Here is a 22,041-nt window from a genome sequence, read left to right on the forward strand (position 1 = left end):
TTGGAAGGCCTAGGCACAGCGGGGAGGCCGCATGGGCTGTGCTCTCGGTCGCCGTGAGCAGCCGGGGCCCCGGGGAAGTGGACGTTGGCCGTCATGTTTTCAACCTTAAGAAGGTTTGTTTACCCAAGAAGCTTGCCATCTTTTTATGAGACTGTATGTTTTCTCCTTCCCCCTCTCCCTTGCCCCCCTCCATGTACAATTAACTCTGAGATCCAGTCTCCCCACATCGCATTTCTCCAGTCTGTCCCCTTCTTTCTGTTTCTGATGCTACTCCCATCACCTCTGCGCTTGCCTGAGCTCTGCTTTCATTCTGTCCCCTCCCCATTCATTCTCCAGACAGAGTGGTTTAAAAAAATGAAAAAGCCAGTCTCACCATGTCCCCATCGGCCCCCGGACAAAGACCCGGCGTCTCCCTCTTGGCCCCGAGATCCTGGTGACCAAGCCCCTGCCTACCTCTTTCGTACTTGTTTTTGAATCAGGATGAGTCTGACCAGTGCGACTCCGCTGTGCCCGTGCAGAGAGAAAGCAGGGTTGGCTGTGGGTGTTGGTGCTGGGGGCGGCCGCTAAGGCTCTGTGGACACAGCATGGTAAGCACAGGGCCGCCGGTGGGCTCGGCTGAGAAGTCTTACCTACATTTCTGCTCCCAGGCCGCTGACCCTGGAGACACAGTGGTGAACTCTACTGAGTTTTGCCGGGACACCTTACTTGCTTCCCTGTGTGTGATGCTGCTTTCTGGGGGGCAGGGGGAGAGGGTGCACTGTGCCTCCCCCTGCCCCCCGCGCCTGCATCGGCCTGCAGCTGCAGGGGGCCGTCTGCCCTGCGAGGCCAGAGCCCGCTTTTTGGAAATGGCCCGCCCACAGACACTGTCTCCCCTGCTGTTGCTCGCGGGCCGTAGACCAAACCTTGGCCACGTCTTATTTTACTATTGTTATTTTTTAAAGTACACTGGATTAGAAGTTAAAAACACCTGGCTTCTAGGCCTAGCTCTGCAGTTTTTTATTTGCCACGTGACCTCGGTTGACCTCCCTAACCTCGGTGAAACTCAGTTTCCTCATTTGTAAAACAGAAATAATAATACTGATCCTGCCTACCTCACATATTGTTGAGAATCAAACGAGTGTAATGGAAAAATCACCATGTGGTTATAAGATGGTAAAATAATATTATGATTTTGACTGTGGTATCACCACAATATATAAAAAATAGATTTGAGTCAGAAAAGTAGCCTCTCCCCTAGTGCTGTGCTGTCAGGGTTGATAGTAACAGTTTCAAGTCTCAAACTTTCTGGTCAGGCCAAGAGGAAATTTCTCTCCACAGCACCAGGCGGCTGGCTTGATTTTGTGTGCCCCTCCAATAAGCTTTATTCTTGACCCTGCAGCTACCTGTGACTTTGACAATTTTCCTGACCTCCCTGGACTCCAGCTTTTTTTCAGCTGTAAAGCAGTCGGACCTACTCACCTTCAAAGACCCTTTCACTTCTTAAAGTCTCTGTTTTTTAATAAGAGCTTTCTGCCCTGGCTGGTGTGGCTCAGTGCACTGAGTGCCGGCCTGTGAATCAAACGGTGACTGGTTCGATTCCCAGTCAGGGCACAGGCCTGGGTTGTGGGCCCGGTCCCTGGTTGGGGGCGTGTGGGAGGCCACCGATGGATGTTTCTCTCACGTGTCCAACACATCGATGTTTCACTCCCACTCTTCCTCCCTCCCTTCCCTTCTCTCTAGAAATGAATAAACAAAATCTTTAAAAAAAAACAACAAAACTTTCTCGGAGGGATGGGGGCAACTGCTTTCTCCAGCGGAGCTCTCTGTCAAGTCAACAATTGTTAATAAAGTCCGAATGACCTTTTAAGGAATCAAACCAGTTCATCAGTAACCAGCCATGAATAATATTGTTGTAATTCTCAGCAACTAGGCCCAGATAAAACTGCATTCCTGCGGGTGACTCTTCTCCTCATGTGCTGACCTTAAGAAGCTTAGTGGGTTTCTAGCTCCTCCAGCCTTTGGGGACTTTCCTTGCACCCCAAAGAGAACTGTTGGAAAGCAATTTCATTATTGGTTATGAGCCCAGAGTCTCATAAAGGTGAGAATCGAGTGTTTTTATCTTACAAGGGGTTTGAAAGCCTCGTGTCGCTCGGTTTGAACTTACTAATTCCCTGTTAGGGAGACCAAGCTGTGATGTACTGGAGTTGAGCTTTGGGGTCAGGGGAACCTGAACTTGAACCCTTGTTCTGCCACTTAACTGACTCTCTGGCTTTGATTTAGTTATTTTGCTCTCTTTGATGTCTGCCCTTGTGTCTAAAATGAGGATGACAACCGAACCTTCATGTGGGGTGTGGGGTCACGTGCGTGAGTGGTGGGGGAGGCAAACGTTAGGTTTTGTTATTCTTTATCAATCAGGACACTCAAGCACTGAGCTGGATGCCACTTCTGACCTTACTTTGGTGGAGTAGATTGCTAAAAAGGCTGTGCTTCTTGTGACTTTTCAGTTGTCAGGAGTCATGTTACTGACCGTGTTGTCGCTTGGGGCAAAGATGGGTGGTCCAGGGAAATGAGTTGCCATGGAGACAGAGACAGAGATTGACTGGGGATGGTGCCCGTTCAGAGAGCATCTCAGATTTTGGGATTTCCCTGTCTCCCTAGGGCTTATGACACTGAGTGAAGTGTCTAAAGTGCCCACAGCTGAGTTCAGGTGGAGAGACATGGTCGCCCCGCTTGAGCCGTAAAGTAACACACTTCGAGGGGACGGTTGGCTGTAGAGATGATGTAGCGATGTTAACCAGGGGATGTGGATTGTAGCCTGGAAAACAGAGCCTTACTTCTGAATCCCGGTCACCAGCATCCAGAGGGAGAGGGTAAAGGGGCTCAAATACATGGTGAAGGAAGGCGACGAGGCTTCTGGCAGGGAGCACACCACAGAGTAGGCAGGTGCAGTGCTACGCAGCTGTATGCCAGAAACTCACATAAAGTTTTTATCTAACGTTACCCCAGTAAATTTAATTTTGAAGGTTGAGTAGAGGGGCTTATCTACTTTTTTTGTCGTAAGTCACATCTATTAAGTGAAAAACAGTATAAAACTAACCCCTCTTAGGCATACATCCCTATGAATTTTGACAGATGGCGTTTGTTGTGTAAGCACCACATCGTCAAGACGTAGCCCATAGGTCGGAGCATCCGGAACTATGGCCTGCTGTGTCTTCATCACTTCATTGCTGTCTAAAAAAGCCCACCTGCTAGACGTCCTGAAGTTTTCTAGAAAACATGCATCGTTACGTCCAGTGTTTGCAAGCGGCCAGGCCTCCCCGGCTGCAGCCGGGGAGCCCTGGTCTGTTCGTTCACATCTTTGTTTATTCAGCAGAGATTCGTCGCGCTGCTCTCGGGGGCACGGTGGGAGCCTCTTCTGTCACGGGTGCAAAAAGTCCTCGTGTGGATCCTCAGCTCCCTCGGGGGCCCTAACGGGATTGGAGATGACACCCCAGTAAAAACTTAAATAAGGATATAAGGGATTAACTGACAGTGCGAGGCAGAAAGTCAACACATGTCACAAGGTCTGTCACATTGTAGTTTTGGCTGAACAGCGGGGACAGTGAGTGAGAGGCGCTCAGGAAAGAGAGGTCGGTCTGTTCTGGGGTGGTCAGGAAAAGGCTCCAAAAAAACAGGCATTGTGAGGGCTGCCTGTTGCTCGCCTCCCCTCCCTCCCCTCCCCACGGCCTCATTGTAGCCTTTGATTCCTCGAACTGGAAAAAAAGTTCCATTTCCTCAGCTCACATCACGCGGCCTCTCCCGGGCTCCCCCTTCTTTTTCTCCTTACCGCTGTGACAGGCTTGCTCCTGTTACCCTGCGCTGGGCCAGAGTGCCCGGGACTCCTCACGCACCAGCCCCTTGACCACATCGATCTTGCTCTGCCCCTCCCAGTACGTGACGGCAACGTCTTGTACAAAGTAGGTGCTCAATAAATCTTCGCTCATTGACTCCTAGAGTTGGGCATTGTGGGAAAAACAGCGTGGGAGAGCATTCTTGCTCCGAACAAAGGGATATAATTAGAAAGATGCTTGAACCGCTGCCATTGTTTATACTCCTAGTCAGCTTGCTGTTTCTCTGTTTGGAATGACAGTGCAAAAGAGAAATGGACTTTGCGGTATTGGAAGTTAAAGTGGCTTTGGTATAAATCAAATTTATGTAAGCCATTAATTGCCTGAGAGTGGGTATTGCTTATACCCACTCCCTCCTCTCTCTCTCTCTCTCTCTCTCTCTCACACCCACACGCACGCTCACACTCTCACACCCTGTTAGGCTTCTGTCTCCACCCTCTAACGGCTTCTGAGCACTTGGGAAATCTCATTTTCCTGCTGTTTTATTTTATTTGGGAGAGGAGGCAGAAGAAACTCAAGAGAGGTCAATGTTGGGCTCAGTCCGTGTCTAGTGAACTGCATAATTGATGTTCTCATGCTCAAATAGACAGTCCAAAGGAGAAAGTAGGAGTTTGGAGTCCGCCTGCCAGATTTAGCCTGCCTGCCTTTCCTTTGATTCTCTCCCCTCCGGGAAGACCTGGGCAACCCCCGATTTCCCTTCCGTCCCATGCACTGCGGCTTTGTGGACTCTTTCATCCCGTTCCCAGGTCTCCTCTCCTAGCCTCTGTGTGCCTTCCCTGTTTTCACGACAGACCCTGTGACTCCTCACTCCTTCTCCAGCCTTCCCGGAGTAGAAGCCAGATAAGGTTCTCCCTACCTCAGGCCAGTCATTTCATCCCCCGACTCAAAGCAATCCAAACAGGAATGCATTGATAAACAGAACTGCTCGAGCCATTGAAATACGTGGAGCGCTGAAAACAGGAACTCGTCCCCAAAGGCTGGCCTCTCCGGGAGGCTGGCATGTGGCCGCCGTCCTGCCTGACCTGAATGTTTTGCAGATGGATGGGAGAAGGTCAGGGATGGAGCGCACTGCACAGAACCCAAGCCGTGTGACTTTGGACAAGTCGTTTGACTTCTCTGTACCTGAGTTTCTCTATTTGTAACAGGATAAAGATGGTTTCCCCTGTCAGATTCACGGCAGAAAATATTCAAATAACTCACATGCGAAGCACGAGTAGAACATTGATTATGACGGCGAAGTGCTGTGGCCCTCGGGAAAGCGATGTTTTCCCCATTTGTTTATGATGCCCATTTCCAGGTATATTCCACCTAATTAATTGCCAACTGAAGTATGCGGTCAGCTCTGCATAAAAGTAGGGCTGGAGCATTCGTGGCATTGAAATTAAAGCCACAATGAGGTATTAGCCCACGCCTGTCAATCACAGGGTGAAAGTAAAAAACATCGTGATGATACCAAAGCTGGCAAGAGTGTGCGGAAGAACCATTATCCCCACCCTGGTGGGGGGAGTATGATGTGGCGTGGCCACTCCGGGCGACAGTCTAGCAGTTCCCTGTAAAACTAAACATGTAATTGCCATATGATCGAGCAACTGCACTCTTGGACATTTATCCCAGAGAAATAGAAACTTGTGTTTATGCAAATCCTGTGCACGGATGTTCACAGCAGCCTTATTTGTAATCGCCGAAGAATGGAAACAGAAGTCCTGCGGGAGTGGCGGTTAGACTGGGAACACCCCGGCTGTGGAATATTACGCGGCAGGGGAAAGGGACCAGCTATTGGTACACCAACTTGAATGGATAAATCTCTGGGGAATTAGGCTGAGTGAGAAAAACCCCATCTCAGAAGGCTACTGTGTGAGTCAATGTGTGACACATTCTTGAAATGACAAAAATTGCAGAAATGAGAAACACATTAGTTTATGAGATTAGAGACGAGGGGAGGGGGCTGAAGGAAGGTGGGTATGGTTACGAAAGAGTAACAGGGGAGATACTTGTGTTGGTGAGTCTGGTGGCAGGTGTGGGAAACTCCATACGTGATAAGATTGTGTAGAACTAAGTACACAGTCCTAACCACACACAAGAAAGAATACAAGGGGAATGGAGGACATCTCAACAAGGGGCCTAGGCTGCTGGCAGTGTGCTGACATTGCACTGTGGTTCTGCACGGTGCCACCACTGGGGCACTTGGGTCAAGGGCACACGCGATCTCTTTGTATTATTTCCTACAGCTGCTTGTGAATCTGTAATCTCACATGTCAAAGTCTGATTTAAAACAAGGAGGCAGGATTCAGAACGGGGAGGTCAGAATTCGTCTTGTCGGGGTTCTTGGGAGTCGATGCCGCTGATGTGTGTTAGAACTGGGAGACGACGGCGTTCTTCTGTTCCGATATTTCGTCCAGCAGCCCCGTGGCCTGCAAAGCAGGAGGAGGGCTGGGAGTTTGAACGGGGCACCTCTCAGTGAGGAATGACTGTGGGGTGGTTTGGGTGGTTCTTCCTTCCTACTAGGCTGTGATAATGTCCCTCTGAAGCCCGGGACGCAGGACATAGCACAGTAGCTTCGTTCAGAGTGAGAGCAGAGAACAGAAAGGAGGCAGGGTCAAAGCCCAGTGTGTCTGGCCCTGGGCCTAGGCCTGGGTGCAGCCTGTGGTCCTACAGCCTTGACCGTGATTGGGTTAAGTCTGGGACGTCATCACGTGTAAGCACCATTGGCAGGCCTGCTGGACACAGTCCTGGGGAGCCAGGTCCCTGGCAGGCTGCTTCTCTGGAGACATTACCCCAAAGCTGAGGCCTCTCCTTCAGTTTCATGGCAGATGACACGTGGTGACTGAGAATCAGACTCCTGGCTCTTTGGCTCTTTGGCTCTTTTTGGGGAAAGTTTTCCTTCTTGAGAGTATGTTTTAGCATTGTGAAATCAGGAGACGCTGGTGCATGATGGCTTTCTCTTCTTTGAAGTTGTAGGACCGTCACATCTGGACAGCAACATTGAGGATCAAGAGATTGTCACCAATCCGCCAGATATTTGCCAAGTGGTGGAGGTGACCACCGAGAGCGACGAGCAGCCGGTCAGCATGAGTGAGCTGTACCCTCTGCAGATTTCCCCCGTGTCTTCCTACGCAGGTAAGGGGGCCGGGGCAACTCCGGGGGCTGGCAAGGAGTGAAGGGGGGTGCCCTCTAGTCCAGGGCTGCCTGTGTCCCTGCTCAGCAAAGGGCCTCTTCTCTCTCCTGGGAGTTGTCCTTGCTTTAATTTTCTCAACCAATGTATCTGGGACAGCTTTGTTCTCAGAAGACACAGTCACAGCATTTTTTTACTTGATCACCCATAACATTTTCATGCATCACTAACAATAATATTCCTTTGGAGAAGTAGTTCACCTGAGTCTGTTACATTTGCACAAATTCTCAGAAATTCGGTAGGGTGTTTGTCATGGAACCTGAGTTTGACCGAGCTGGATAGGACCTCAGGGAACATTTCTTCCAGTCCCTTCGTTTTTGGAAGTGAAGGGACTTGCAGGTCACACGGCCGGTAAGTGTTTGGGACAGGACTTGAACTAAACCTTCAGACCCCACGGCTCACCCCATTCTTCCGTGGTTACTTGTGACCCCCACGTTTGTTCCCCTTCTTGTTCAGTTCAGTTCAGCTTCTAGTTGGGCCAGGCAGCTGAGCCCATTTCTAAGTCCCCAGGGAACGGCCACAGCATTGCAGGGATTGGCTCAGTCACAGGACCCCACCCCGGCCCAGGTGGTTTTCCCTCCGTACAGACTGAAGTGGCGGCTTGTTTCCCCCACCAACAGCCCATCCTCTATGCTCAGTGATCTCCACTTAATCTGGGGGACTCAAGTATAACGAGGAACTCTAAACCCCGAATCGGTGTCATTGCTCGCAGCCATTGGAAACACCAGGCCAGGCCCTAGCAGGAGTACCTACAGTCAGCTCCCGCAGGCAGTTCGGGGATCCTCCCCCGTGTCCCCTCTGTGTGGGCTGCCACAGGGAGTGTCCTTTAGTTCAGGTGCCAGCCCAGCGACAGGTGGTTTGCGACTTACCCGTCAACGAAATCCCCTGAACCCCAGCTTTCCTTTTCATGTTTTAAAAATGGTGGTACGACACATACAACATAAAATATAACAGTTGTCCTCCTTCAGCGGCATTAAGGGCATTAACGTTGTATCACCATCACCGCCGTCCGTCTCCAGAACGCCAGTGGCCAGCTCCCTCTTCCCCCCTCCCCCCAGCGTCTGCCAGCCACCACTCGACTTTCTGTGCATGTGGCCACTCTGGGTACGTCATCAGAGTGGAATCGTACAGTACGTGGCCTCCGCGAGGGGCTCGTTTCACTTAGCACAAGCCCTCCGGGCCCTCGCCGCCTTTGGTGCCGGGAGCAGGAAAGCCCTGTGGGAGCAGCCCTGGCCACAAGGGGCCTATAATCTGTCAAGCAGGACGCGCTTGTCATCAGTCATTGAAGTATCAAGCCTATTTGGAACTCCTGCGTGTGAGTCCCTCACTGTGCATTTGCTGTGCTCTGGGCACTGTGCTCCTCCTTGGAATCCGTCAGCGCCATCATTGTAAGAAGAATCCTGCCCGCCTGGGTACCGTCTTCATTCCCTCTTTGAAATCAGGGATCCAGGGCGCGTGCGGCTACGGCAGTGTGTCTGCGGGCGAACAGCAGGGTAGCGCAGTTAGCACCCGTGTGGAGCTCTTAGCCCAAGCCCCCGCCACGGCCCTGGCCAGCCTGCCCGCGGTGTGGGCTCTGCTGTCAGAACACGTCCTCACCCCGTGATCTCAGAGAGCCCCCCCAGAAGGAGGCTGAGCAGAAGGTCCCTGTCCCAGTGTTACAGCAGGTATAGCTGAAGCTCGACCGCGAGGCCACTCCGCCCCTGTTCCAAAGCTGCGTGGCTGCCGTATCCTGCTGTGCCATTATTCCCCACATGGTCTTCTTGACACGTTGGAGCTTTAGGACAGGCTTTTCCGCTCATGTGTTGAGTGCAACTTTTCTGAAGTCTCCTCGGGGATTCTGGAAAGACATCTCCTTGCTGTTCTGCCAGCAGTGGCCTTTCGCTTTAGCAGAAGCATCCCGAGAACAGCCAATTCACGCGGAGAGAAATGAAAATTTCATTAGCCGTTCAGGACATTTGCATAGGTTTGAAAAGAAGGACTCGAGTGCCAGGCCGCCAGGCCGCGGGCCTTTGTTGGAGCCTGACCTTTCGTTCTTTCCCTTGTTTTCATTGTCTGAATTCTCCAGAACCCTTTGGAGGGAGGCTTATTGGTTGGAGCCAAAATGTTTCATCACAGTTGCTTTTCTCATAAATCTGTTTCTGTCCATGGCTCGTTTAAGGCCATTTAGTCAGGAATTTTAGAGCATGCTGTTAGGAAAGGAGTTTTTTTGGTTGTACTTACCTTTCTACTTCACTGTTCCCCCATGGGATGGGCTGTTTGCCTGTTTTCCATGACGGGTTTTGTTGTTGTTTTGATGATTCAGCTGAATTTCAGCCTCCTCTAACCACTTCCATTCATTTGTTTAGGAAACTGGTATTTGGAGGCTGCTGTTAGCTATTTTTTCCTCCTACTGATCACTGAAATATAATCCCAGCAGGATTACAAAACCACATTCAGTTTTGCAAGTCTGTCTTCTCTCTGGTCTGAATAGATGGTGCGCAAGAAAAGAGACAGTTTCTCTGGGTGGAAGTACTTGCATTGGATGTTTTAAGGCAGCATCAAATTCTAGCTGGATTCGTCAAAGTTTTATCCCCTGGAGGGATGTCCCAAAGCCCAGCCTTGAGAAATTAGAGGAGAATCATTTTGTTTTTAAAGGTCTGCCATAACGTGGCCTCTCGCCTGATGTGTGAGGCCAGGATTTCATTAGGTTGTTGATAGTTTCGTAAAAGTTTCACAAGAGCACGTTGGAGAAGGCGGGATGAGAGGATATAGTCTCGCTGGAGAAGGAGGCACGACACAGAGATGTCACCGGGTATGACTGAGGGAACGGAGACTGCCTACCGACCACCAAGCAGCAGGAAAAACGCTGGGTCCCTGGGGAGCTCAGTGCCACCTGTCTGGTGAGGCCAAGATAAAGGTTCTCTGAGATAAAGACGACTCTGATCTGAACCTTTTTATCGAGTCTTCTAGTGAAAGTAACCGAGCAAACGATCGAGGGAAAGAAATCCTGTCAACTTTAATAAAACTTGTGGAACAAGAGCCTTCCAGAAAAGGTAGCAGGGTGTCAGAGTGCAGAAAGGCTGGGCTGTAAAGCGTATGGTGCCCCTGGCCCCATACGTTCCTGAGATGGCTTGACAGTAAAGACTGGGCTGAAGCCGAGTGTGGACCTAAGGCGAGCGCATCCCAGGGATGCAGGTCTGCAGGGAGAATCTTCGAGAGCGTCTAGTCCGAACCTCCCCCTTCCCTGTCACCCTAGTCGCCTTCAGGGACACTGAGACCAGAAAGATGAAATGAATTGCGCATGTCCCTCTTGTGACTCTCAGAAACTATTCAGATCATGCCGGGGAAGCAACTTCCATTTTTTTTTTATTCTATTGTATTCAAAGTAAATAAAACACCACATCCGAAGTAATCAACAGGGAACATGAAGTAACGCATGTTGCTATTGAAACTGGCAGTAATGGTCAAGTAAAACCAAGAAAACGCCCACAAAGCACTGTGCACCGGAGGTTTGGAGGGGGCCGTGGGAACCACTGTTGATCTGGAGAGAAGGGTCTTGGGTCCTGTGGCTGGAGTTTTGGGTGGCGCCTGTGCTTAGGCTGAGGGCACGCAAGGTCATCTTCTAGGCAACAGCATTAGCAGTCGCCGTTTTCCAGTATCTTTGTAACCACTCTGGAAGCAGTAATCCTAATTTAGAAACGATGCTCTCAGCTAACATTTGTGTCAGCTGAAACATGCGTGTGGAACATGTGTGTCTTTTGTCTCCAGCTGTTTCCCCGAGGTTGAGAACTGGGTGCTTCAAGGCCGTCAGCGCTCTGCTCATGTTCATGGCCGGTGCGAGGTGTGGCCAGGGGGTCTCTCCCAGGTCTGCCTTCCAGCCCCCCTGCAGCTGGGTCTCGGGCTGTGGGGGAACCCCTGAACCTCGGCATTACCTGCTCATTTCTGCGTATTTGCAGCCCCCAAAGCATGCCTGTTGGCTCGGTTTGTTTTTCCTTGAAAGGGGAAGGTACTTAAGGAGGGTAGTTAGGCGTGGAGGGACCTAGACACATAGGAAGGGAAGAGAAACCTTGGTTCCTGCAGAGCGTGGAGAAAGCTAAGCGTAAAAGTGGGAAGGGGAGCTTGAATCTCTTCACAGGCCAGAGCAGCGGGCGCGAGAGCAGGGCCCATCAGCAGCGAGGGTCTGCGGCTCGCAGTTGGGGAAGCTTCGGGGCTGCCTGCTCCCCCCGAGGCGAGGACAGCTCATCCTCTAGTTGCTCATGGTCCCCTTTGGCCATCGCTCGCGCCCGGAAAAAGTCACTGGAGAACAGTGGCCGAGAAGCCTGCAGAAAGGCTCTAGGGTGGGGCGAGTGTGGTCAGCATGCGCCCTTTCTTTGTTTAGGGAACAAACGGTGGCTCAGATTGTCCCTGGGTTGTCCCACCTGCAGCTCACAGAGGGCCTGGTCTGTGCCCGGGGCTCTGGGAGGGTGAGAGGAATGGGTCTGGGCTGGGTCTGTCCCAGCTGCGCCACCAGCCCGATGCGAGACAGGAGGCCAGTCCCTGCTTGTGAGGCCGTGGGGCCTGCCTACCCGGGCGCGGCCCAGCCCGGCACACAGCGCTCCGGGCCTGTGCGCTGCGCCGACAGCCCCTCGGGGCTAGTCTGTAAAATGAATGGCCCGGCCTCCGGAGTCTCCAAGGGTCTCTGTGTTTCAGAAGTTCTACCCTTTGTGCTTTGATTTCTCAAAGCTGTGAACTTTGAACTACTTCAAAAAAAATCTTGTGTTCTAGGTACAGGTAATATTTGTAATCACTAGCTATTGACTTTGACTTTGTTAATCCGGCATGTGCAAATCTAGTGTTGACCAAGGCCCAGGTCAAAGACACAGTAACCTTTCCTGAGCGTGCGCCACGTGCCAGGGCCCGGGCAGGCCCTGAGCCGCGCCTCTCAGTCAGCATGTAGCCCTCTCTGCGCGGTGCAATCCTCCCATTTGGTGGTCGAGGAAACTGCAGCTCAGTGAAGTGAAGTGACTTGCTCTGTGGCTCCCGGCTGGCAGGCTGAATCGGGACGGGAACCAAACTCAGTGTCTGTGGCTGCATGTCAGTCTAACCGCCAACTCTGTGGCTTCAAACAGCACACATTTATTATCCCGCTGTTTCTGAGGCTCAGGAGGGCCGGCCTGGCTGAGCGCAGACCTGCAGTCAAGCCGAGGATGGAAGGGCAGGAGTGGGGATCTGCGTCCAAGCTCAGGTGCTGTGCGTTCCTTGCAGGTTGTCACACCGAGAGCCTCCGTTTCTTGCTGTCTGTTGGCTGGTTGCAGCCCTTAATTCTTTGTCCTGCGAACCTCCCCCGCCCCCAAAAGAATCTCTTTGAGACGCAGGGTTCAGCCTCATGTTACACACACCCCATCCCCTTTGCTGCTGTGCTCTGTTGGTTTAAAGCAAGTTGTGGGTCCCATCCTCCACTTCCAACACCCCCTCCCCGCCCCGCCACCCTGCAAGGAGGGAATCCCACAGGAAAGTAATCACCAGGATAAGGATGATGGCGGCCACTCCCGAATCTGTCCACCCACAGTAACTGGGCGCAAGATGCAGCTTACAAATGCAGGACATAAGTCCTAAAGGGGTGTGAGGTAAGGGAAGGATCGGAGTTAAACCGGGGTGATGTAGGAAGACTCTGAGTTGGGACTTGGCGAACTAGTTGACATGGGCAAGAGTGGGCCCAGGAGGCGCTGTGAGAGACCGGTGGCAAGGACCAGGCCTGGCGAGGAGGCAGGCACGGGCAGAGGGCATGGGGGGCGGGGAGCACGTTGCCACCCCTGCGACCGTTGCCCGATCCCGGCCCGTGGAAAGTGCGCTCGCTGTCGACTCCTCGACTCCAAAGCCAGTGAGGGCCAGTGAGAGCGACCCCATTCACCAGCACCTCCCAAGCACGCGTGTTTGACCCTTCAAGGGAGACGGGGGTTATGAGTTCAGGTACCCATTTCTCTCTTGGAACAAAAGAAGTGCCGAAGCATTTTTTAACACTGCCTGAGCCTCGGAACCGTTTGCATGGCAGGAATGATGGCCCTGTGTTTTTTTCTCTGTGCACAGAAAGCGAAACTACCGATAGTGTGCCCAGCGATGAAGAGAGCGCCGAGGTAAGCAGGCCGGCCGCCGGCTCCACGGGCACGACGCCTCCCGAGGGCGCGCGGGGGTCCTCGCTGCCAGTGAAGGTTCTTTTCTTTTGATCGTGAGCGTTACTATTGGATTCCTTTTTTTTTTTTTTTTTTTTTTTTTTGGTGGTGAAGTATATAGAACATAACATACTTGCAGATTTTGAATGATAAAATTAAGCTTTGGGATCTGAACGGGAGGGAACGGGGCATGACGTTACCATCGGGAAGAGAGGCTGTGATGGCAGGAAAAGGAAACAGGGCCAGGCCAGGAGCGCAGCTACTCTGGTCGCTGTAAACAACCTCGTTCACACGCAGGGATCTCAGGTCCAGGTGACCAAAAGCCATGGCCAGCAGTAATCGCCAGAAAGTGCTGACGAGGCAAAGGTATCCCCATGTGCACCGGGGCCTCCTCCCCCTGTGAGCCCTGCCCTGAGGCCAGGTGTGTGTGCAACCTTGATTGTGAGTCACCTGCTTCCGGCCTCTCTCGGGGCTCACACAATGGCAGGAAATGGTTGTAATGGTGAAGGAAGGCATTTCTGCTGAAGCCTGCTTTGTGTCTGTGTCAGGGAGACCGACACTAATGGTTGTTTGAATTGGTGGTTTCCCAGTGTACGGAAAACTTTTAAGTACAGCCCAGGAATCCTGAAAAGACACAACCAGGTGTAGAAGCCTACATACATTCTGACCCTGTTTCTTCAAGGCCAGAAAAGCAGCGCCTCTGAATGAAGCCTCTCTGGGCTGGCTGTTGGCTGGCACCCGGGAGTGCCAAGCGGCACCCATTTGAAAGCAGCCGAGGGGCATTCACTGTCTGGTGCTGAGTTTCTCACTTCCCTCCCTCTGAAGATGCAAGTTGACTCAGAGGTCTGGTCGGGCCACCCAGGAGGAACCAAGTCACCACGACAGACCAGCCATCGAGGCCTAAAAGCTGCCCAATGATCAGGCTGGGCAGCCAGGGCGGAGGGGAACCAGAAACCAAGCTGCTGCCTTGTTTTCCTGCCTTCATAGAACAGTCTGGGCTGCACTTCGGGGAGGCAGCAACTGGGAATTGATAAAAAGGGAAGAGAAACCACTGCACGGGTTATGAATAACTGGGCATGAGTTTCAGTGGAGGGATGTAGAGTTGCTAAGCTTCAGTTCCTTCCACAACCGTGAAGAAATCCAGTTAAACACTTAACACGTGGGAGTGGTGGTACTTTTTTCTTTTCTTTTTTTCTTAAGCCATTCAATAGACGTCCAAGGATATAGACATGTTAATTATTTTTTTTGAAAGGGACGACCACCCTGGCGGAAGAGGAACATTGAAGGCAAACAGTACCTCAGCAACATGGGGTCACGGAGCACCTACCTGTTGCCCAGCATGGCGACCTTCGTGACCTCCAACAAGCCGGATCTCCAGGTCACCATCAAAGAAGAGAACTATCCTATGCCCTTCAGCAGCTCCTGGCCCCCTTACCCAGACCACCCGCTCACGTCCTCTGTCGCCCCGGCGCCCAGCAGCAGTCGGCCGGACCGGGAGACGCGGGCCAGCGTCATCAAGAAAACGTCGGATATAGCCCAGGCCCGCGTCAAGAGCTGTTAAGCCTTTGACTTCCCCTGGTGGTTGTTGGGGTTTTCTTGGCTTTGTTTTGTTGTTTGTATTTTATTTTTCTCTCTGACACCCATTTTAGACAAATCTAAAGGAAAAAGCCTTGAAGGTAGAACATGGATTGCTGTGTCCAACTCCAGTACTGGAGCTTCATTTTAACTCAGGACTCCAGCCCAGTGGTAGACACGTATCTCTAGAGCCTGCTGGATCTCCCAGGGCTGCTCCCTCAAGTTCAAGGACGTCATAGGACCAACACCCACACGGGCAGTGAGGTGCTGCATTGCCTGCGGTCAAGGCCAGCATGGTGGAGTGGATGCCTCAGAATGGAAGAGAAAATGTGAACTAGCTGGAATTTTTTATTCTTGTGAATATGTACATAGGGCAGTACTAGCGACGTTGCAGTCGGCTTCTGCACCTTATCTTAAAGCACTTACAGGTAGACCTTCTCGTGACCTTGCCCTCCTTCCCAGCACACCCAGCACCCCGCCCTGCCCTTCACCGTGCCCCCCTTCCTCCTCTTCCTCTCTCGAAGGCTGTGTTACACGTCCCTGGCAAGGAGGAGAAGAACATGAACTTCTCCACAGATGTCCCATGTTAAGACTGCTTTAAAAAGAGAGAGAGAGAGAGAGAGAGATCTTTCTAATCTGCTATGCTTGAATGCCACGCGGTACAAAGGAAAATTATCATGGAGAACCTTATGCAAATCCCCAGATTTGAAGACAAAAAAAAAAATACTCTAATTCTAACCAGAGCTAGCTTTTTTATTTTTTATACAGGGGGAATATTTTATTCAAGGTGGAAATTCTAAAGAAAATATAATTGTTTTTTATCTTTTCTACAGCAAATTTATAATTTTAAGATTCCTTTTCTTGTTTATCAGCAATTGTTACTACATCCTTGTGGCACATTTTTTTTTTTTTAATTTTGTAAAGGTGAAAAAGCTTTTATGAGCTCATGTAGCAATCAAATTATCCTGTGGATTGATAATAAATGAATATGATATATAGTTAAATTTTTAATGGGCATCATGCCTGCTTTGTCTGGGTCTACTTTAGAGCACAACCGTGGGACGGGACCGACAAAGTATCATTTCTTCTTGGGGAACAAAATGTTTTCCCTTCTCCACCTCAAGACACCCCGGAGGGTCCTCCTGTGAGGATTCGAATGGCTTCCTCTGGATGGCTTGTCCGGAGCCAGGTGCTGTGCTGAATGTCCTATAGGAGTTACCTTCCGCAGTTGTCAAGGTTATGTACAGGGTCGGGATTTATCTCTGTCTCCCATGGCAGAAACAGAGGCAGTAAATGAAAATGCCCTTACTCAGGGTCACTGAGGTAGTAAGACCGGAGGGTAGGCGTTAAGCCTGAGTCTGGTGTGACGATGGGCCGGCCTTTTGACCTCCCCGCCTTTCCGCTCTGCTGTGAGCACACGCCACCTGCCCCTGCTTCTCCTCTTCTCATCGGAGGCTTATATAGGTGACTAAAACTCTGTATGTACCAGGCCCATGGACCGGACGTCTTCAAGAGCAGACAGTGTTTGCTGGGGTCCTGCTCCAAGTCCATCCTTCTAGGACCCGGGGCCTTAGACATAAGTCTCAGAACTTAAGGGCATGTCTCTGAGAAATGTGGGTTCAAGGACCCCAGACGCCACCCCATGCCACCACCTGTTTGGTACTCTCATGCTCCCGTGATGTCTGTGAGATCAGGGGACTGAGATTTAGCTGCCCACCAACTACCTTGAGGTGGCAGGGTAGGGGGTTTGAGGAGAGTATGAAGTTAATATTTGAAAAGCTTCCTTCAGTCAAAGGACAAAGGGCCATTTTTATGCGTCTCTCAGTGTGTGGCTGCAAAGACAATTAGTGGTCATAAAATTAACCAGCCCCGAACAAAAATTAACAAGCATTTTACCGCTGGCTGTGTTGTGGTTGAAGTGCTACATGTGATGGTAGACTGGTCCTGTGGGGAGCACTCGGTTGACCGTGTGTTTTCCTCCATTTCAAGGAAAACCTCCCTTTTTTAGTGAAAAGAGGGGTCGCGAGGAGGAGAGATGCTCGGCTTCCTTTGCCCCGTGCTCTTCAGTTACGCCCTCTTCTCCCAGTACCTCATGACTTAAATCTACGTCGTTTTCTTCAGTCACTCTGTTTTAAAATAAATTCAGAGGAACAGCAACAAAGAGTAGCCCTGAATCCTAGGGCCAGGCCACCCAAGGGCTGAGGGTGGCCCCTGTTCCTCATTCCAAGCGCAGAAAGAGCGCCATCTCGCTCCCTGCCCCGGTTCAGCTGCTCTGCTGGTCCCAGTGCCATCCTCCTGCGTCCGCCACCCCTCGGGCGGGGGCCAGACTCCCAGGACCCTGCCAGGTGAAAGAAAATTCAGAATTTGGAAATGGGCACTTGAAGTACCAACCACCCTCCATGGCTAATCAGGCCATGAGAAACAGAATCACGATTAAACCATTCCCGAGAAAGGCTGTGTTGTTTCTAAGGGTTGCTTGCCAGCAGGGTAGGAAAACAAGCTCGGTGTTCAGTGCAATGCGGAGGGTCCACAGGAGGCAGCAGAGTGAGTGGGGTGTGACGTGGACTCACAACTGAGACCTTGCCAGTTACAGGAAGTCCGAGGGACACGTGCTTCCTGGGGCTGGCGTCTGGGTGAGCTGATAGGCTTTTATGATGGGCTTGGCTGTGTGTATGTCTGTGTTTGAAGTAGCAAGTGCAGTGTGACAGCCATTGGAACAATAGTCTCCATTCTGTGCAGCCAGCACCGAGGTCCCTCCCTGATAATGAGGAACAGGGCACAGCTGCGAACTGCGACCCCAGTGACAGGAACTTCCGCCCCAGCGTAAGGTTGAGAGAACCCAGCACAGGCTTCCAGGACACCATTTGCAAGTCTCTAAACAAATCCATGTTCAGCTGTAGCATATTTTCCATGTTTTGGTGAAGTAGCTGCCAAAGGAGGTGTTTAGTCTATTTAGATGTATTTATACAGAAGAAGTAGAACATGGATAAGAAATAACACAACACAAATCCAATGGAAATTAAAAGCCCCAAATAGAATCTTTTCCTCCCCCCCCCCCAAATCTAAAGTGTATTAAATGATCAAGTAACTGCTACTGAGATGAAAATGTGAGGAATGAGGAAGATTAGTGATTTGGCGTGTGCTTTTGTAAGTATTTTGCGAGTGAGTGAAAAAGATATTAAGCCCCACACGACCTTCTGCTCCAAATGAGAGAGATGGAACATTAGACATTCCATTTGCTTGAGGCTGTTCTTTGAAACGTAGCATTCATTCGGCTTTAAAAGCCCTGTTATTCTAGCTATGGACAAACAGACCCAGATAAAAGGTGAAAATAAGAACCCCACCATTCTGCCAAGTTCCTGCTGAAGAAAGACAAAAGGCATGCTGGGAAGAGGCTTGCAAGCAGGTGGCCAAGACGTGTCCCTGCCGCACCATGACAGCTATTTAGTGACTCAGTACCGGTTTGGGTTTGGAAGAAGAATGGAGGCAGGGATTGGCTTTTACCCGGTGGTGTCCAGCTACCTCATCCTGAAATTCCATCCAGCGACATACCCAGGGCCAGGTGGCCAGAGCCAGGGGGACCCGAGATGGACCAGCCGAGGGGCTGGGAGCCACGCTCCGTCTGCTCTCAGGCGGTGGTAGACCCCAGCCCCAGGGTGCTGTAGTTCGCAGGACTGTGAGCTTCTCGGGGCTGTACCTCAGCCACCTTTACTGCCCAGCATGTCAACCGAGGTTAGCTCTGTAGCAGACAGTCACCCAGGGTCTCCGCCCCCTCCCCTGGGGTCATCACACCAAGGTCAAAAGAGCAGGGCTGGGACCCTTGGTGGTGCCCCTCAGGACCACAGCCAGCTGCAGACCTGGAGGGGGATCCCCAGGCTGTGCCCACGCAGAAAGATGAGGAGTGAGACCGTCCCCTGCAGAGCCTCGGCCCTGAGCAGCCCTCTGGACGCGGTGACCACCGGTGCCTCGGCTGGGGCGTCGCTGGCCCCGGCGTGCAGGCCAACAAGGGGTCGGTAGGGGTTTCCTTCTGCGGCCACGGTGACGACAGGTGCAGGGGCCCCTGTCTCTGCCGCTGAAAATAGTGCCTGGGAGGAAGGAAGCGGCCGGGCCTAATAGCCGGTTTTAGCAAAAATGTTAAGTCTGTCCAAGAACTTGAGTCATGCTGTGGAAGGATCAAGATGCAGGGCATTTCAGAATTCACACGGTCTGAAAAGAGCATTTTCTGGAGGCCTGTGACCAGCTTTTTAAGCAGAGAAGCAGCGTGTGTGCTCCCGTGCCCCTGAGCAAGCTGCCCTTTGGAGGGTTGGTCAGTTGCTCTGTGTCTGTCTTATAAACATGTTCAAACGGAGATGGCTGGCCCTGTGGAATGCATTGTGCTGGATTGTGCAACGCCAGGCGGTTAACCCCTTACACACACGGCTGGAGAAACACCACTGTCATGTGCAAGAGCCTGTGCAGCAAAAACAGTTCATTTTAGCAACATGACTGTTTTTGCAGGTGCAAAAAAGTTTCCAGGGTGACAGCATCTCTAAGTTTCAGTTTTGATTGAGAAGAGGATTTCGAAATCTAAATACCCAAACATCCATCCACATGACTCATTAGGAGAGAGAATACCACGATGCTCCTTCCATCTTCCAGAATACTCAGATTCTCCAAATTCTCTTTACCATGCCAGCTTGAAGGCATTGACATGTTTTGAATCCACAAGTTGTCGTTGAACACACTGCTTGAAACTTCAGGATAATGTTAGCAGCTACAGGGGACGAGTTCCTTATGGTTACTGATGGCTAAGACTTTATTCCTAGAATCAACATTGATAAGGCGGAGCTGGACCAAAGTTTCCTCTTCTGTCTTCCAACAAGATTATAAACTTAAGCTGCAGCATTTCCTCTGGGAAGCTCAGGTATTGTGTTTTTAATGTAACTACGAAATACAGAAGAGATTTCCCGGGCTGAGCCCTGACGTAGTCAGAGGATAGGTACATAGAAATTTTAGGACCTAAGTAAAATGCAGCCCAGAGTCATCGCTCAGATTTCACCTGCTGGCTTCAGCGATCATTTGCAACTTGGCTGTGATGCGGGAAGGAAATCACAGGCTGGCTGAATGATTCGTATTGGCAAACTTTTATTTGCAAGATGGATTTAAAGTAACGTAATTCCAAATGTCTTTCTTGAGCACCTCATGAATTTAATCAGGGGGAACAATCATCTTGCATTGCTGGGACTGAAGGGGTTGTTCCTGGGGCCTGGGACGTCAGCACTAAAACTGGGAAAGTTGCCGGCAAACTAGGAGGAGTCGGTTACCCGAAACTCGGTGCTGATATTCAGAGCACGCACGTTGTTTTGTGTTCTCTGAGGATTTTCTAAACCTGGGTGAAAGCTTCACAAGGAAACGTTATTAAGGTCATATTATTGATGAGTCGATTGCCAATATGTTAATTTAATGGCAGGATTCTGTTAAGAAAAGCAGATTTATTCATTCAACTCTACTTACTGAGTTCCTTCTATTTGCCGGTGCTATCCTAAGTGTTCGAGAGCTTTTCAGATGTGAAGAGAACACACAGCCCCTTGTTCTCACTGAACTGAACTTCTAGCAGGGGTGGACATACAACCAATAAATATTCTTTGAATGACAATGAGGAGTATGGAGAAAAATAAAGCCGGAGAAGTCAGATTGGGAATGACAGAGACATGCAAAGCCTTCATTTTAGAACTTGAAGGATCAATGAAAGGGTTGGCGGTTGCGAAGACCAGCGGTTAGTGGGAAAGAGGAAAACTGTGTGTATCAGCAGGGTGCAGTTGCAGGAAATAGAAACCACGCCAGCTATTTTGAGCAGAAGGCCCTGAATACAGAGAAGCCGGTGTTTACATGAGGCTTTTGCCACCAGCCCCTCCATGAAGGTGGGACATGAGGAGGCTGTCGCTGAAGGACCGACTGTGAGAACACGCTGCTTTAGCTGGAATCCAAGAATCGGGAAGTCCCTGTCATCCCCACCCTAACCATCTCTTGACACCCATTACATTAGTGACCAAACATTGAGACACAGATTTAGAAAGTCCCAATGTCTCCACAGTCATGGCGGCCGATGGTCACAGCCAAGTCGGGGGAAGGTGATTTTTGCTTCAGTTCTCACTTCCAATCTTATGCAAGGGTACATGACTAGTTGGACCTCATTCACAGGTAGAAGCCCCGCTGCAAGAAAGTCTAGGAAACATGGTTCTAGATTTGTTGGAATATTCAGAGAATGAAATCTTCCTATACCCTCCATGGAAATGGAAAGAGATGAGGTTTTTGAAGTCAAATCAACTTGGGTTCAGTCCTCCAAATTACTCTCCAGAAATAGGAGAAAGTGTAGATATGGAAAAGGCCCACTAAGAAATTTTATCTATTAAAAACAACTTGGGGACATTTTTTTCTGTAAATTTTCAGGTTTTCAAGACCGACATACAGACACACACACGATCCTCAGGGACTGTAGTAGTTTGCTAGGTCTGCGGTAACAGTTTACTGTAAACTTGGTGACTTAAAACAATATAAATGAATTTTTTTACAGTTCTGGAGGCCAGAAGTTCAACATCCGGTGACAACAGGGTCATGTTTCCTCTGAAGGCTCTCAGAGAAAACCCTTCCTTGTCTCTTCCAGCTTCCGAGACCCCTGGTGTTCTTGGGTTCTGGCAGCGTCCCTCCGGTCTCTGCCTCTGTCTCCACATGGCTTCTCATCTGTCCCCACGTAACTATCGCACTGTCTCTCTCAAATCTACCTCCCTGTGTCTTTCTCTCAAATGAACACTTGTCATGAAATTTATGGACCACCTGGATAATCCAGGATGATCTAATGTGAATACTCTTAACTTAATTGCATCCACAAAGACCCTTTTTCCAAATAAGGTAACGTTCACATGTTCCAGGGGCTTGGACCTGGACATGTTTTTTGGGGGCCATTATTGAATGTACCACAGGGCCTCCAAACTGAAAGGTCAAATTACTTAGAAGGGCAAGAATATTAAACAAGCATCAGGTTTCTCATGAGCCAAGTTATAAAGCCAGTTAATACTGGGGCAGCATTCTGAAGAGACTTAAGAGCAAGAATGTGGGTCAAAGATATTCTATCTAGCCAAGCTGTCCTTCAAGTATCAAGGTTAAAGAACACGGTTTCAACATGCAATAGCTCAGGGGATACTGTACACATGTACAGTAGGACTATTCTAGGGGATGAACTTTATCTAACCAAGTGATAACTGGAACCACTTTAGCAAAAAGACTGGTGGTAGAAATGTATTTTATGATGCAATTTTTATGA

At 50.4% G+C, this 22,041-nt stretch overlaps 1 protein-coding gene across 6 annotated transcripts in view; it reads left to right on the top strand.

Annotated features, from left to right (window-relative positions):
- IRF2 (interferon regulatory factor 2) overlaps positions 1 to 15,755 on the top strand; it is a 73,742-nt gene extending 57,987 nt beyond the window's left edge. For 5 of the 6 annotated variants that reach the window (XM_054566183.1, XM_054566181.1, XM_054566186.1 and 2 more), the window contains 3 exons: positions 6,819 to 6,983; positions 13,084 to 13,130; positions 14,419 to 15,755. In XM_054566183.1, coding sequence (XP_054422158.1) covers positions 6,819 to 6,983; positions 13,084 to 13,130; positions 14,419 to 14,727 — 521 coding nt within the window. In that variant the 3' untranslated portion in view covers positions 14,728 to 15,755. The remainder of the gene's footprint in view (positions 1 to 6,818; positions 6,984 to 13,083; positions 13,131 to 14,418) is intronic. The other variant, XM_054566182.1, reaches the window with a different exon arrangement.
- The last annotated feature ends 6,286 nt before the right edge of the window (positions 15,756 to 22,041 follow it).

This window comes from Pteronotus mesoamericanus, unplaced genomic scaffold (genome assembly GCF_021234165.1).
Source record: "Pteronotus mesoamericanus isolate MK-2021 breed Mesoamerican mustached bat unplaced genomic scaffold, CSHL_Meso_final contig_169, whole genome shotgun sequence".
Lineage (NCBI taxonomy): Eukaryota > Metazoa > Chordata > Mammalia > Chiroptera > Mormoopidae > Pteronotus > Pteronotus mesoamericanus.